The sequence below is a fragment of the Doryrhamphus excisus genome, linkage group LG4 (genome assembly GCF_037039965.1).
Source record: "Doryrhamphus excisus strain RoL-2023G ecotype Guam linkage group LG4, RoL_Dexc_Guam_v1.1, whole genome shotgun sequence".
Classification (NCBI taxonomy): Eukaryota; Metazoa; Chordata; class Actinopteri; order Syngnathiformes; family Syngnathidae; genus Doryrhamphus; species Doryrhamphus excisus.
This window is the reverse complement of record NC_136360.1, coordinates 3,632,394-3,647,405: the sequence shown is the minus strand read 5'-3', so window position 1 is coordinate 3,647,405 and position 15,012 is coordinate 3,632,394. Positions and strand designations below refer to the sequence as shown.

Genomic DNA, 15,012 nt, shown 5'->3' with positions numbered 1-15,012 from the left:
GGCCTGGGCCGGTTACTAGTTTTAAGGTATACCACAGTAAACACTACATTTGTCCCTCATACTGTTCCTAACTATGTGGAAATACTTTGTAACGTCCTGTATTATTCATCCTAATCCGAATCCGAGGTTTGTGGAAAAGTGTGACCTGTCACTGTGAAATAATGTAACAATTTTTGTTAACAGTTTTTGTTCATGTTCATGGCTTATGCCCACCGAGAGGGCTGCAAAAAAAAAAAAAAAAGTGTGGTCCATCTAATGATTTTGCACATCTGAAGCACATAGCGGTAGTGTACATAACTACACTGTTTTCTGATTCAATCCTCATCAATGATCAAAATCTCAAATCGAATGAAAATCGGCATGTTTGTTTTTCTCATATGTCTTTTCCAGTCCATTCCTTCTGTTTGCTCCCTTTTCACATCCTTGCTTATTGCTCACCATTTCATAATCCAAGAGTGATGCAACCATACCGTAACTATACACAGACACACACTCAACTGCCTTCACATCCAGGGTACTTATACTATATTATATAAATCAGATCTTACTTTACTTTCAGTTCATTCCTACACAACATGCACATTTGTGAATTCAAAACACCCACCGTAATAAACACCTGCAAAACCGGACTGTCTTTGCAAACGGAGAGCTCACTAGGAGTTGAAAGACAGAATAAATTTGTATTCTGTCCATGCCAATCAAGACGTTCTTCCTAGAATTCTCTGGTTGTAAATACTATAAAAACTAGTTAAAGGTTTCAGTATGTTTTTTAAACTTGTATAGGTCAAGCCCTATTAACCTCCCGTTGGTGGTCATCAGTGGCATGCAGTCAGGGGCTTTTTCTGCTGGCCTAACCATTGTAATATTGGTCCCATTAAATTACATACATTTCTTCCCAACAGTCTATTATCTTCATTTCGTAGCCTGTGTCTTGGTTGCAGTGCTTCCAATACTGTATGCTACATTTTTTGTCAGCCTCTATGTATTGTCATATAAATGTAATTTTCCCAGGGCCTTCAGAATCAAGAGTGCTGGCCCATGTGACATACACACTACATTAAAACCTCATTATAAAAAAATTCAGAATGCGCAACAGGTTTCAAAGAATTTCCGTCCCATTTCACGAAAAAACATTCAAAATACAAAACCAGAATTCCAAAGTGCCGTTCGAAAAGTGCAATGGTCCTCCCAGAATTCATTTGGTAGAATCACATGAAGGCTTTTTTTTAGTTATCTCCAAGAATCCTCAGCGATGTCATGTCACGCTGTCATGGCCCATAACCATGGGTCCTAAACAGGTGAAGGCAATTTTAAGTTACATAAACCTATGGATGATTTCTGCCGTCTGTCAAACTCTGTCCTCCTCCTCCGCCATCGAGCTCACCTCGAAAGGTAAAGTGTTATTTGTGTTCTACTTATACTGCCGATCACATGACAAGAACTATAGAGAACTTAGAGGCTTTCAAAACTAAGAATGCTGTAGCAACTTCAAACATGGTGGTAGAAACATCATGATCTGGGGCTGTTTTGTACAAAGAAGATGAAATATTGAAGGATAAATTCTAAAAATTTCCCCTCAGGAGTCAGGAGCCAATCACGAGCCGTCAGTGCACTTACAATGAAACTGTCAAGCCATTGGAATCAGAAGTGTCATTATATACTGCATAACAACATAATCTGATGGTGTCATCTTACCAACAGCTCTAAATTCACCACACAGCAACTTAACGCTCAAGATATACCATAGAACTATACAAACATGTGCCGATACAAGTTTGAAATGGGGGAAAAAAGTTTTCCTATAAAGGTGCCACATGTTGATACTTGTTTTTGATGCCCTCGTTACACCATTGAATTATAAGACTTCAGGCATGTTAATTTTTACTTGTGCCAACTATCATTTTAATACCCTGGAAAACACTGTACTCATATTTTAGATAAAAATTGACTGCAAGATACTGCAAATTGAGACTCCTGTTTCATCTCTTTGCTATGCCACTGCTCTGCATACTGTTTACTGAAGCAGAAAAGAAGCCCAGATACTGTATCTGCTGTATCTGCAGTAGACAGAGCTGTGAAGATGTGTTGTTTCCTCCTACGCTGTCAGATAGTACTTGTACAGGAATTAAGACACACAGCTATGAGACTGAAAAGCTTAAGAAATACCTGATTAAGTCTCCGATCTCTGTTACTATTACATTTTTTAACATTTAACACACCTGAAAGAAAACAGTTCAGTGTCCTCAGATGGTAATGAAAAGGACTCCCAGTGGGGAAAGCATTAAAGCAGAAAGTCCCTGATGGTGCAAAACTGAGTGCTAAGGGCATGGAGGAAGCAGCTGTCATCTTACCCGAGGTCACTTCCAGTTTTAGGGAAGCCTAGTAGAATGCATACTATGCACTTGCACTTCAAATCCACATATCAAATGCAAAGCATTACAGTGCTAATATGTATAAACTGAAGGGACCAATGAAGTCTTTGGAGAGTTTGGTAGTGGAGCACCTCATGTTTTGTCATTGTCTTATACTGAACTTTAGAACATGCAATGAAACATGTCACTGATATCCAGGGAAAGATAAAGATAACATGAGTGTTGCATAGTTAACTCCATGATGGCATAAAAAGATTATGTAATTCATGCTCCTCCTCCTCCTCCTGTAGATAGTTGAAAAGCCTGTGTCCAATATGACTCACATATTGTTATGTATTTAGTTTTTGTCTCCCCTATATTTCCTTGTAGCCTTTACATGACTGATACTGTACACAAGGCTTCAACAGCCACACGGAGCCTGTCTTTCTCTCACTCCTACGCATGCAGAACTGTCAAAGCCTTAATCCCATAATTCATAACAGAACATGAACAATGGAACGATAAAGCAATCCAATGTAAACAGAAAAGTATTGCAGAGCTTTCTCACCAACAAATTGTCCTTCTCCGTCTCTTTTCACCTCAACCGGCTCTTCCCAGTCTTCTTCCGTTCATCTTTTCCTAAAAGAACCAGCAATCACGGGAATACTTCAGACCATAGGCATCCTTGTCCTTCTTCCTCTATCCCTCGCACTCCTCTCCAGATTTCTCCCCAGTCTCTGGAGGGAAGCAGGAGCATCAGTGGTACACTGCTGCGCGCTCCGCTGCAGGAGGCTGCATGTCAATCACATGGGTAACCTTGGAAACCAGCCGGCCCGCCTCTAGTCTGTCCTGATTGGTTGACCAAAGGCAGAGCAGAAGTCACAAGTCCAAACGGATCCACAGATGCATTCTGAAAGCTGTGACGGGATCATGTGTGCATCCAAAACAAACAGTTTGGTATTGCAGTACTTGTGAATTCTCGGTCTCTCTTTCTCCTCTCTGACTTCAGAAGCTTTTAATTTGATAGTTGCCTAGCAACAAACAGGCATGTGCACATATACTTTACCAGGCAGGGGAGAAGTGGGAGTTCAAGTCCTTAACTCTCTTTCCCTCTGTAGAGGTGTGTTGAATATTTTAGTTCTCTGCAGCAGCTTGTTACTTCAGAGTGCACATCCTTATCTGCTCTGTAACAGCAACAATAGTCTCTTGACAGTACGATCCAATGCAGTATGTCTACTCATATTTATCACTTTGACGCTGCTCAATTGGGCTGACAAATAGCAGGACAAACGCTAGTAAGGAATGTATACGGAGGGCGCAACTTAAGTTGAATTCACGTTTTGAGTGTAATGTCCTTAAATGAAGCAAATTATACTTCCACAGTAAGCGATACTAAGTGAGAGGTAAATCCTCCACATACTTATTTTTGTTGTCCGTTTTAGACCACACAACCACGGATAATTAAGATGAGGTTGGGATGTTCAGAGTGTCAGTGAATGCATCTTGCCGTCATCGCATGAAAATGTTGTTCCCAGGTCAAACTGACTAGAGAAGTGTTTATGAATTGGAGATACGTACGTATATGATGTTGGTGTGTTCATGTCAGAATAGTTACGAGTGGCTGACATGCCGTCAACATGCGTTAATGACATTCAACATCGTTAATGAAATAAAGTTACCGTTGTTAACCCACTATTTTTGACAGCCCATATGTAACAAATGTGAATAGTCCACCCCAAACCCACGATTATTAAAATACAGAACATCACTAAAGCATCTAGCAGGGCTGAAAACTACATTTAAGTTCGCAAGTGTAGCATAAACGTTACTAGTAGCCAATATCAATAATTATGGGTTATCAACTGCAAAATTTAAGCTAAAAGAAAATAGAACAAAACTTGTAAGGCACATTAATGCAAAATAGAAGGAATGTAAGAGACATATGGTCATTTTGTGTACATTGAAGTGAATTTGTCTCCTTGCAATATAGTCGCAACCTAATCTGGCACAGTAGTCTAGACTACAATATTGCAGACGAACGCAACCAGGATTTCTTAACTTCATATAGTTGGTACCGTCACTTATGTGGTGGCCAAACTTTTGGCCTGTAGTGTCCTTTTGATGCAGGTGTGCCACCAAACGTTTTCCAACAGAAGTTGTACTGGAAATTACGGAAAGGTAACAACCAGTTTTAAATTGCATTTTGTTTAGAAAACAAGCTTCCATAAGATGTGTACTCGCTGTTCTTCACCACTAGAGGGCATTAATGTGTCAACCAAAAAAAAGCCATAATGTGCATCTGCAAATTCATTTACTGCAAGTATACAAAACCGGACAGACAAATTTATGAAAATGGATCTTATTTACAACAAAGACTTTGACTGGTGGTTGGGAGGACATGCTGTGCTCTTTCAAGAAGAGGCTCATCACGCTGAAGACTGCACAGGAGCCTAAAAGGGAAAGAATTAGTAAAAGTTAAGCCGAACATGTTGGCATTTCATCATTTAGAAAGGCTTTGCTCATGTGGCCAAATGAGACCCTCTTCATTGATCAGGCAGTTAAAGAGCTGAAGTGCCAAATTGAAGCGCAACCTAATTCCACCCAAGTAGCGCCAATGTCGGAGGTACTAGCTACAGTAGATTAGCGGTGCTACCTTGACTTATTTCGGTACAATACAAGCCTAACACTCGCCTCCTGTGACTTTTCCTTTTCAACTCCGTTGCTGGTACTAGAGTCCCCACTGCCATTAACTGTGGCTTCCTGTTTTGCCTGCTTAGCATCAGCATCCTTTACTGGGCTCTCCTCCTCTGGTTTCCTCTGTGTAGAAATATAGAAGGTGGGGGGAGTGAAGACAATACCTCAAACTGTAAGCCATGTTGATTTAGGGGGAGAAAAACCAAAATATGGACAAGACCACCAATTAATGCATCATGCATATAGCCCACACAAGACAAGCGGTACAACTAGGCAGACATTAAAACACATCTGTCCAAAACAAGTCACTCCAAATATGTCACAAGCTACAGAATAGGGAAGATAGATCAGAAACCTGATGCCTCAAAATGTGCCTTTTGAACATCTTAACGTCATTAAAGTTTGTTATATTTGGAGAAGCAAAAGCAAGCCCCCCCACCACCACACGGGTTTGCCAAAAAAACAAAAATATGCCAAAGGTTGAAAGCCTCACCTTTTTCCTGACCAGATGAGAGATGTCTGAGGCCACTTTGGAAGACGATTCAGTTGGTTTTACTTGGATCTTGGGGGGGTGGGGGATTATATTATATTAGTTATTTTCCACAATTGGCGCTGGATATGGATTCTTACCTGGGAAGGGGCAGCAAAGGCTGATGGGCCACCGTTTTCACTAAAACATGCAGCTGATGATGCGCCACCCTGTAAGATAAGGAATGTACCATCAGCATTAACATTTCACAAATTAAGAGAATCTTGTTTGTGAACCTACAAGAGTCTGTTGGATGGCCTGGGAGGCAGCACTGGCTGTCGTCTGGCTCTCTTTGGCATCTTCTACTTTTTCCTTGATGTCAGGCAGAAGCTGTTTCAGTTCTTCCATCTCAGTCTTCTCATCTGCAGCACTTTCTGTGCCCTCTGCAGCATCTATGACCTCCTGCAACATGCCTACAGACAAAAAAAACACAATTTAGGAACAAAACTAGGTCACCCAACTGTGTTCAACTTAATTTAATGCACGTGTTAAATGAGCATATGTCTCAGAACGTTGCCTCACCCAGGCGGGTCTCTATTACTTTTATGGAGCTGTTGTAGTGCTGGATGGCCTGGCTGTACTGATCCATGTAACAAAGTGTTGTGGCAACATGGTAATGGGTCTCGGCCAGCAGACGACTGTGAGGAGGAAGGTGCTTGAGCTGCAACGCTAAACACTCCTGGAAATCATCTAGGGCCTGGGGATAGTTGCCTTTACAAGGAAGCACAGGAGTCAGAAGAGTAAAGGAAAAACTTTAAAATCGTTCAAATTCAAGCATCCTACCCAAAATATTACATTTAATTAAACATACCCGACTCGGCACTGACTTCACCAAGTTTTAAGAAAGCCTGGGCTGCCATGAGCTGGTCTTCTTTGCTTTCCTTTCTGAAGGAAAGATGACAGCAAACAAAGTTAAATAAATTGGCAAGAAAACAAGTGACCAAAGCAGTCATTTTTTTTTACATTTTCTACCGCTTATCATCACGAGGGACATGAGCGTGCTGGAGCCTATCCCAGCTGTCTTCAGGCAAGAGGCGGGGTACACCCTGGACTGGTCACCAGCCAATCACAGGTCACATATAGACAAACAACCATTCACACTCACATCAATTTGGAGTCACCAATTAACCTCGAGTCTGCTAGCTGTGTGGACTGTGCACTAACCACTCATCCATCGTGCAGCCAAGTCATAATACATTTAAGTGCTAATAGAAAAAAAAAGTTGCAATTTTTAAAAAATTGTGCGGAGCCATTCATGCTTCAGCCCGCTAGGTTGTCCCATCACTTACATGCTGCAGTCTGTGACTTTGTAGATTCTTTGTGCAAGGTAGTGGTTGTCATTACTTGCGAGAGGTTTAATCAATTAAAACATCAGTTATTAATAGCCATTGCATTAGACTACTGTATGTTGCAAATGCGCATGTAATCTTTCTGTTCCATGGTCAACCTATTCCAATTATCCCAAAAGGAGGGGAGAGTGGCGTGTCAGGGCCGTACACTTGGCTTTTCCCACTAGGAGCACGGAGCAACTGGCCTGATGTGCATCTGCCCTTAACTCCATCATCTTGTCCTCACCTCTTGTAGATGACCTTTGCCACTTCCAGCATTTCCCAAGCCAATTGTAGATTTCCAACCTCATCCTCTTCCTGACAGAGACAAGTTATTTAAAAAAATACGTATACATTTCCTCAATACATTGAGAGGCAGCTTACCTTTTCACCATTTTTCTCTCCAGCCTCGTCATCATCGTCGTCGTCGTCATCGTCATCATCTGAGGGGGAAATAATTTATCGTGATAGAGTTGGCACACAAGCAAAAAAAAAAAGTATATTTTCTAGTGGATTTCCATTACACCAATGTGACGTGTACAAACACACAAATCTAAACACCCCCATTTAGTGTTGCACCCATCATGCATGTGTTTATATTTAAGATCTGCCTGCCCTCCGATCCGTCTTCAGATACAGAGTTGCCATCTTCTTGGTCCACCGCAGTCTTCTCACCATTCTCTTCCATCTTTCCTTTCGCAGTCAGACTCTCCGTAGCATCGGTCACAGAACTAGAGCTTTTCTCAAGTCCATTCACTTGTGCGTCATCAACCAGAGTCGACATTTCTCCGGTCACGTCAGGAGCACAGGCCTTTCCAGACTCATTGTCGACTTGTTTGATTGGAGACTTCGTACTGTCATGTTCGCACTTCACCTCAATGGTGCTTTTCACATCCTCCGACTCCAGCTTTGTTTCTACTGCCTCAGGCTTCTCAGCCATGGCATCATACACTTGTTTTCGTAGATCATCGCGAGTGTTTTCTGCACCAGAGTGGCAGGTAGGAAATCAGTTTTAGATTGTCATTTGTCTCATTTCCCCCAAAATTCCCTTTGACAGTCTAGATTTATTTTAATCTAATGTAGAGCATTACATTGTTATTTTCAGACCAATCTCATTTAGCAACACTAAATATGAAACTTTTACCATCAAGGTTCTTGGCACTCTCTATATTCGAGTTACTAGGTTGCTCCTCCTCATCTTCAGATTCTTCTGGGACTCCCTCCAGGGCATTTCCAAGGACTGTGTTCTCCATCCTAAGGAAATAAAAAAAATAAAAATAAATAAATCAATGTACCTAGGAGCCGACCATTTAGTGCCAACATAGGACAGAAACACTGTTTAATTACTTGCTCCTCAGTCAAATTAAAATATGTACAACAGCAAAATGTACAAACTGCAGACTGGAGGCCATTTTCAGCCTGCAGCTCTATAGTCCTATTTACAGCAACCACAACTTGAAAATTCCCACTCAATTGGCCCTCAGTACCTGGCAAGCTCCAGCAGGGACTTCCCACACAGGAAAAAGGCCTCACCACACTCATCTGCAGTGTCCCCATACCTGGCAGCTCTGCAGAGAGATGCAAGTAACATAGCACAAAGCTGATGGAAGCAGTTCAACATTTTTTTTGGTCAATTGAACAAAGTTACATGCTTGGTGGGGGGAAGTGAACTGAAAGGGGACCCATTATGCTCATTTTTCAGCCCTTTGTATTGAGTTCTAAACTCTTAGGGTAGCTACACACAATAACCCGTAGAGAAAACTTTGTTGATCTTCCAGAATGTGCACCTATTCTAGCTGCATTTTCAAAGCTGGTCAGTTTTTTTTTTGTGATTGACCACACTCCCAAGTACTTCCAGACTACTGCCGAACCCCACTTTCTAATTTAGTGGGGATAGGAGTTGATAAATGAAGCCTTTTATGAACCAATTGAAATAGTGGCATAGTGTGTCCGACATTAATGCACCTTTCCAGACAAGAGTAGGCGGCTTCTCCCAGCAAACGCTCTTGCCTTTGTGACAGCAAACACAGTGGACACACCATGTCGGCATAGTGTGTCCACTATGCCGACATGGTGTGTTCACTGCACTTCGCAGGAACTGCATGCCACTTCTGGCTTCAGCAACAGTTTGGCGAAGGTCACATTCATATTTACAAATTCAGTTGATGAAAATATTTCCTTTGCTGGGGATCACCAGCTACAACCACTTCTGCCTGAGCTTACCTCGTAGAAAGTTTTCCTGGGAGCCAGAGCCGACAGCTGTAAACGAACTGAAGCAGAGCTGTGGGGAGGGTAGTCCTAGAGACTGGTCTACAGTGTATGCTCATAAAAAAAGCCTGTCTCTTTGTGATGTCAGTGTTTAAAAAAAAATCTGAAAACGAACATTCAGAACCATCCCAAACTTCTTTCAGACAGAGATAACTGTACTATACTTTAAAATGTGCAAACCTCATTGAAACTCTGGCATTGTTTAATACAGCATTCTAACATAATTTCTAAGTCAGAAAAGTGGAAAATGTATAATAGGTCTTCTTTAACAGTGTAGACTGTTCTATAAAGCTTCTCCACATATACTTACAACATGCCACATGCGTCCTGAAAGACACTGACCGCCGAGACGACGTCACCCATCACTAGATGTCTGTTTCCTGTGCCGATCATCTTATTTGCCTCCTCCATGACGTCTACAGAACTGTTGGAATGCAGACATGCATGTCAAAACAACGTCAACAGTTGACTCCGTGCAGGGCGAAGCCATACTCACCTGTCCATCGCAGCTGCTGCCGACGAGCATGGCTTCTCGTCCACGCTGCGGTGAAACACAAGCAACACAAGTTCAGTCAGAACTCATGAAAACGCCGAAATACACTCAACTTGAACGCGTCCATTTGACAGATAACGTAACCGTCCGTTAAGACATGGCACTGTAGCCTAGCTGTGTTGTTGTTAGCTTGACAGCTTGCTAGTTTGTGCTACCATACTAGCAACATTGGTGTGTGCGTTAATGAGCACAGAGTGCATAACAGTTGCTAAGTGGTTCCAGAAAGTCCACACATCTACAGACACCACTACTACATGCTATAACGGCAATAACATGACACGGTCAACGTTAGCAAACATCAATCGAGTGGCTAACAAGGGTCGTGTGCCCTTCGAACGTTAAAGTGCCAAATTAACAGCTTTTACCTCTCAGAGCTTGACGCTACGGATGTTTCCTCTGGCATCTTCTCAAGGATTGGAAGCAGGGCAGTGTCGCACTTGAGCTACAGTTTCAAGACCCGTGTGGAGGTCTTTGTTGGCGCGCTTAAATAGAGGAAAATCGGGCTTTCTATTTCCGCTCGACTCCGAACGCGGGAGATTGTCTTTAAAGGGGCCGCAGCACAGCTCGCAATGGATTTCACGGGCTGCATTACATACTCCGATACAGAAGAAGGCGGTATGAACATGTAAAATCATGGATGCAACCCGCCATCAAACCGAAGAAGAAAAAGAGGGGCGAAAAAAGAAAGAAAAGACGGAAACGAATTCAAGTAGTAGGAGTCAAGGTTGGTGGATTTAATGTGTGTATGAGGAGACACAGCTAATTAAAATCTGCATTTTGCATTTTTGTACATATTTAGTTGTGATTTAGTAATTTAAAACAGCACCACGTTTTTTTAAATATAACATATTGAATTTCACAAGAATGTTTATTAGTCAATAGTGTGGGTCGTCACCTAAGAGAAAATAGTTGTGACAAGCACCTAGCAAATAGCAAACACATAAAGGTACCGTTAGTACCGTTAAAATGTCACAGTTATGCCACAAGTACAAGTTTTAAGTTTCCCCCAAAAAGTTTATTCCCAAAATGACCAGCAGGCGGTGCCCAAACTCTTTTTTTTAATCTCAAACGGGTTTTCACTTGGTGTGGGCGATACTGTAAAATGTAATATCAATCCGATTCCAAGTGAACCCAGAGCCGTAACCTCCGATACCGATAGCTTACCCATTTTTCAAGATCATTAGCGTTAATTTGTCTATCATTATTGTAATTAGAATAAAGGACACACAATTCAGGGATCCAGACTAACTTTATTTTACTCTGAGCACATGGCCCCCAAATTAACACTTCCACACTTGCAAAGTAAACATTCACATTTCATCTCATTTTCACTGTAGTACTGAAAAATACTGTTTACTGATAAATACTGCCCTATTTTCATGCACAAAGGCCATCTTGACAATATAACAGTGCCTGCAAACTATTAAATATATTCCAGTATTCATTACATACAATAATAACTGCAAAAAAGCTAAACAACCATAGTACTCATTGCTGTCACTCATTCATATCCTTTGGCTTATTGTCCACTAAGCCCTATTTGTGTTCAAGGACGTATTGCCTGAATGAGTTTTTGCCACCAAATAATATATAAATATTATATTAATGTAACAATATCAACAGTACGAAAATAGAAAATATATACTTTTGAAAACAGACTGAGACTACCCCTGGTATCGATACTAACACCTACTTAACACTTCTCGACTGGTTGAATGAAATCTGAGGTGAAGATCAGCCGTTGCAGGGAATCATACAAATGGAAACTGTAATTTCCTCATGATATAATAGAATGGATAATGGTCCTTGCTTTCAAACGCAGTAATATCTGCAATGTACATGTCAATTATGCAATCAAGTATAGTGAGGAAGTTCAAGAGAGAGGCCAGTGAGAAAGAGCAAGAGCATAAGAGAGAGAGAGAGGAGTGGGGGCACTGAGGCTAGTGGGATCCAGGCAGGCTCAGGCTTCATATGCAGTTTTCACTCACAGTGTGCACAGTGGAACTTTTCAGGAGTCATATTTACCATCCAGTTCTAATCTTTCTCTTATCGTCTTTCTTCTCCTTCTCACTGAGATGTTGCAATGTTCCGTGCCGTCTTGCAAAACGTGGATTTGTGTCGGGTGATTTTGTTATATTTTGTTTTTGCACCGGAAGCTGGCTGCAGATCAGCCTATGCAGACAGCTGTCATGAGGTGAAGACAGCATACATGATGCGCCAAATAGGCCAGGTGGAGATGGTGCCAGACAGACCCCTAACAGGTCAGTGAGTCACTTATTCAGCATTGTTGGATATCATACCTTGAAGAATTTGCAAAATATAAAAAAAAATAATATTAATACTACAATTCATGTCATCCCATTTTCTACAAATAAAATGTAATACAATTACTGAAAGAGTACTGTGCAGACAGTCACTTGAATAATGGTTGAACGGTTGATATGTTTTGCAAAAATGTATGCGGTAGTAAAACGCCATCCATAGTTAAACTAATCTTGCAAACTAATATTTAACACCCACCCAATGTTTAGACCCCTAACTGCTGTAACACAAGGCCAAATTCCGAATTGAGGCTATCATCACTGTGCTGGTAGGCCAGCACCTCACAGCGAGAGGCTATTTCTGTTGAAAATGAACATAAATAGCCTGGGACATATAGACAGGATACATGTTGCTGTGTGGCTGTGTTAAAGTGGTTGCGATCCCAATTTGTAAGTGTTTTATTTACTTCTTAATCAGCATACCATCCTTCTCATTTTAGATTCATTTCTTTGATAACTGTTGAGTAGTGTCAGTCTGAATTAGAATGTTCTAATAGTGATCCAATTAAAAGTCAGATATCAGCAGGTAAACGTACACTGTTAATTTGCCTTCCTTTCCTTGTCTGCACTCACAGGGTGTAATAATTATAGTGACTGAATATGGCTGCATTTTTTATCACTCAGTTGTTGTGTGTGGACGGTAAAAGTGTGGTTTTTGATTTGTGTCAAAAGAAATATCTCAGATTTTTAAACCTTATGTAACAACAAATTAATTTACAGTAATCACTCATTAATCACGATTAATTGGGTCCATACCTGACTGTTATAAGTGAATGTCCACATAGTAGAATTCCTTATTTATAAATGGAGTATTTTTGTGGTTAGAGCATAAAAAAGCAGTTTATGACCTTGTAAATGCTGTTTTTTTTAACAATATTAGAGTTTCCTACAGAAGAAATAACACCCCTATAGTCACCCTCACATTAATCTTACCCAATATCCATCAATCCGTTTTCTATACCGTTTATCCTCACTTCGGGTCACGGGCATGCTGGGCAGCAGTCTTGTGGTAGGAAAATGGGAGGAAACCCCACGCATGCATGAGGAGAACATGCAAACTCCACAAAGAGACGCCCGGGCAGGGAATCAAACCCAGGTCTCCTAGCTGTGTGGCCTGCGCTCTAACCACTTTGATCACCATGCAGCCATCTTATCCAATATAGTAGACACAATAAGAGTAAATAACCCATATAGGTACGGCTGTCATTTTAAATTAATTAATCAAGATTAATTATAATGGTAATTAATCACCATTAGCAACCATGTCTGAAATATGCCAAATTTTACTGTAATGAACAGAAACATTTTTTCATTCATTCATTTTCTACCGCTTTTTCCTCACGAGGGTCACGGGGGGTGCTGGAGCCTATCCCAGCTGTCTTCGGGCGAGAGGCGGGGTACACCCTGGACTGGTCGCCAGCCAGTCACAAGGCACATATAGACAAACAACCATTCACACTCACATTCATACCTATGGACAATTTGGAGTCACCAATTAACCTAGCATGTTTTTGGAATGTGGGAGGAAACCGGCGTACCCGGAGAAAACCCACGCATGCACGGGGAGAACATGCAAACTCCACACAGAGATGGCCGAGGGCCCTGGTCTCCTAGCTGTGAGGTCTGTGCACTAACCACTAGACCGCCGTGCCGCCCCAGAAACATTTTTTCAAATCATATAATTAATAGCAAGGGTGCAGCCAGGGATTTTGGGCCCAATTATTCATTTTTCAATAATAATTATTTTTGAAAAGGGCTGCACGGTCCTCGAGTGGTCAGCATGTAGGCCACACAGTCAGGAGATAGGGAAGACCTGGGTTTGATTCTCCGCTTGTGTGTTCTTCCCGTGCGTGTGTGGGTTTTCTTCGGGTATTCAGGTTTCCTCCCACAAGTTAGGTTAATTAGTGACACTAAATTGTAATATTAAAGTCTAAAATATAATATTGACTGGTCAGTGATAATGAGGTGTGTGTGTAAACTGGCCCACCTATGAATTGTTTATGTGTCAATAGAAGACATGAAAAAAAAGATAAACATCCAAAGGGTCTTCATTGTGTTATGAAGCCAAGGATATCGAAGGCGTATGTCACTGAATAGCTGAACAAATGTGTGTGTGTGCGTGTGTGTGTGTGTCAGGTCACACACTGGTGAACAGTCCATTCCTCTCATCCCTCTCTCCCTTGATCTCGGTCAGCTGCTTGACAGTTTGGCACACACATACACATAAAACAAACACAAGCTCGCACACACGCTTCCACACACACACAGAGAACCAGTTCTGTTTCCATCACCACAAAGGACATTGCATTTACAGTAATTTCCTGCAGACCTCCCTTGACTATAACTGTAACCTAAGCCTATTGTAACATACTAACTTTTATCTCTTCACCAAGGAATGGGGTCAACAACTTGCATCCCCAAACGGACCCCCAATAATGTGACTGTGTTAACAGCTTTATGTCATCACAATGCAAGTCATGTATGTAATGCATGCAAGGCATCACATTGGGTCCCAACTGGCTTGTTTGAAAATTATTTTCGTGAGGCCTTGTTGTCAGGTGTATGTAATGCCTTTGGACACTCCTTCAACACTTTACTTTGTAAATACACTAACAGAAAAGGTTTGTCACACATATTTTATATCCAAAAGCACATTTGGAGGGCGGCACGGTGGTTGAGTGGTCAGTGCGCAGACTTCACAGCTAGGAGACAAGGGTTCAATTCCACCCTCGGCCATCTCTGTGTGGAGTTTGCATGTTCGTTCTCTGGGTACTCCGGTTTCCTCCCGCATTCCAAAAACATGCTAGGTTAATTGGCCACTCCAAATTGTCCATAGGTATGAATGTGAGTGTGAATGGTTGTTTGTGTATATGTGCCCTGTGATGGCTGGCGACCAGTCCAGGGTCCAGTCCTCTCGCCCAAAGACAGCTGGGATAGGCTCCAGCACCCCCGCGACCCTCATGAGGAA

At 41.6% G+C, this 15,012-nt stretch overlaps 3 protein-coding genes across 6 annotated transcripts in view; 1 reads left to right on the top strand and 2 right to left on the bottom strand.

Moving 5' to 3' along the window:
- The window catches only part of lrrc7 (leucine rich repeat containing 7), an 84,316-nt gene extending 81,007 nt beyond the window's left edge, over positions 1-3,309 (bottom strand). Inside the window, exon 1 of the mRNA XM_058072556.2 lies at positions 2,920-3,309. The gene's annotated coding sequence lies outside the window, so the exon portion shown is untranslated. The remainder of the gene's footprint in view (positions 1-2,919) is intronic.
- Positions 3,310-4,645: 1,336 nt separating this feature from the next.
- On the bottom strand, positions 4,646-10,256 carry nasp (nuclear autoantigenic sperm protein (histone-binding)). Of its 3 annotated transcripts, none has more exons than XM_058073733.2 (14): positions 10,089-10,256; positions 9,667-9,711; positions 9,481-9,597; positions 8,390-8,470; positions 8,047-8,156; positions 7,287-7,345; positions 7,150-7,220; positions 6,386-6,459; positions 6,097-6,285; positions 5,815-5,987; positions 5,676-5,744; positions 5,539-5,607; positions 5,043-5,168; positions 4,646-4,801 (listed from the first exon to the last, which is right to left on the bottom strand). In XM_058073733.2, the coding sequence occupies exons 1-14, from the start codon at positions 10,124-10,126 to the stop codon at positions 4,778-4,780; spliced, it is 1,245 nt and encodes a 414-aa protein (XP_057929716.2). In that variant the 5' UTR covers positions 10,127-10,256; the 3' UTR covers positions 4,646-4,777. The 3 variants fall into 3 exon arrangements, with proteins under 3 accessions (XP_057929716.2, XP_057929717.2, XP_057929718.2); XM_058073734.2 differs by having other exon boundaries at positions 9,481-9,594; XM_058073735.2 differs by lacking the exon at positions 5,043-5,168.
- A 558-nt stretch (positions 10,257-10,814) lies between these two features.
- The window catches only part of LOC131129835 (glypican-5-like), a 31,824-nt gene continuing 27,626 nt past the window's right edge, over positions 10,815-15,012 (top strand). For both annotated transcript variants that reach the window (XR_009129900.2, XM_058073730.2), the window contains exon 1: positions 10,815-11,984. Coding sequence is in view for 1 of the 2 variants with exons in the window: in XM_058073730.2 (XP_057929713.2) it covers positions 11,807-11,984 (178 nt within the window). In the remaining variant the exon portion in view is untranslated. The remainder of the gene's footprint in view (positions 11,985-15,012) is intronic.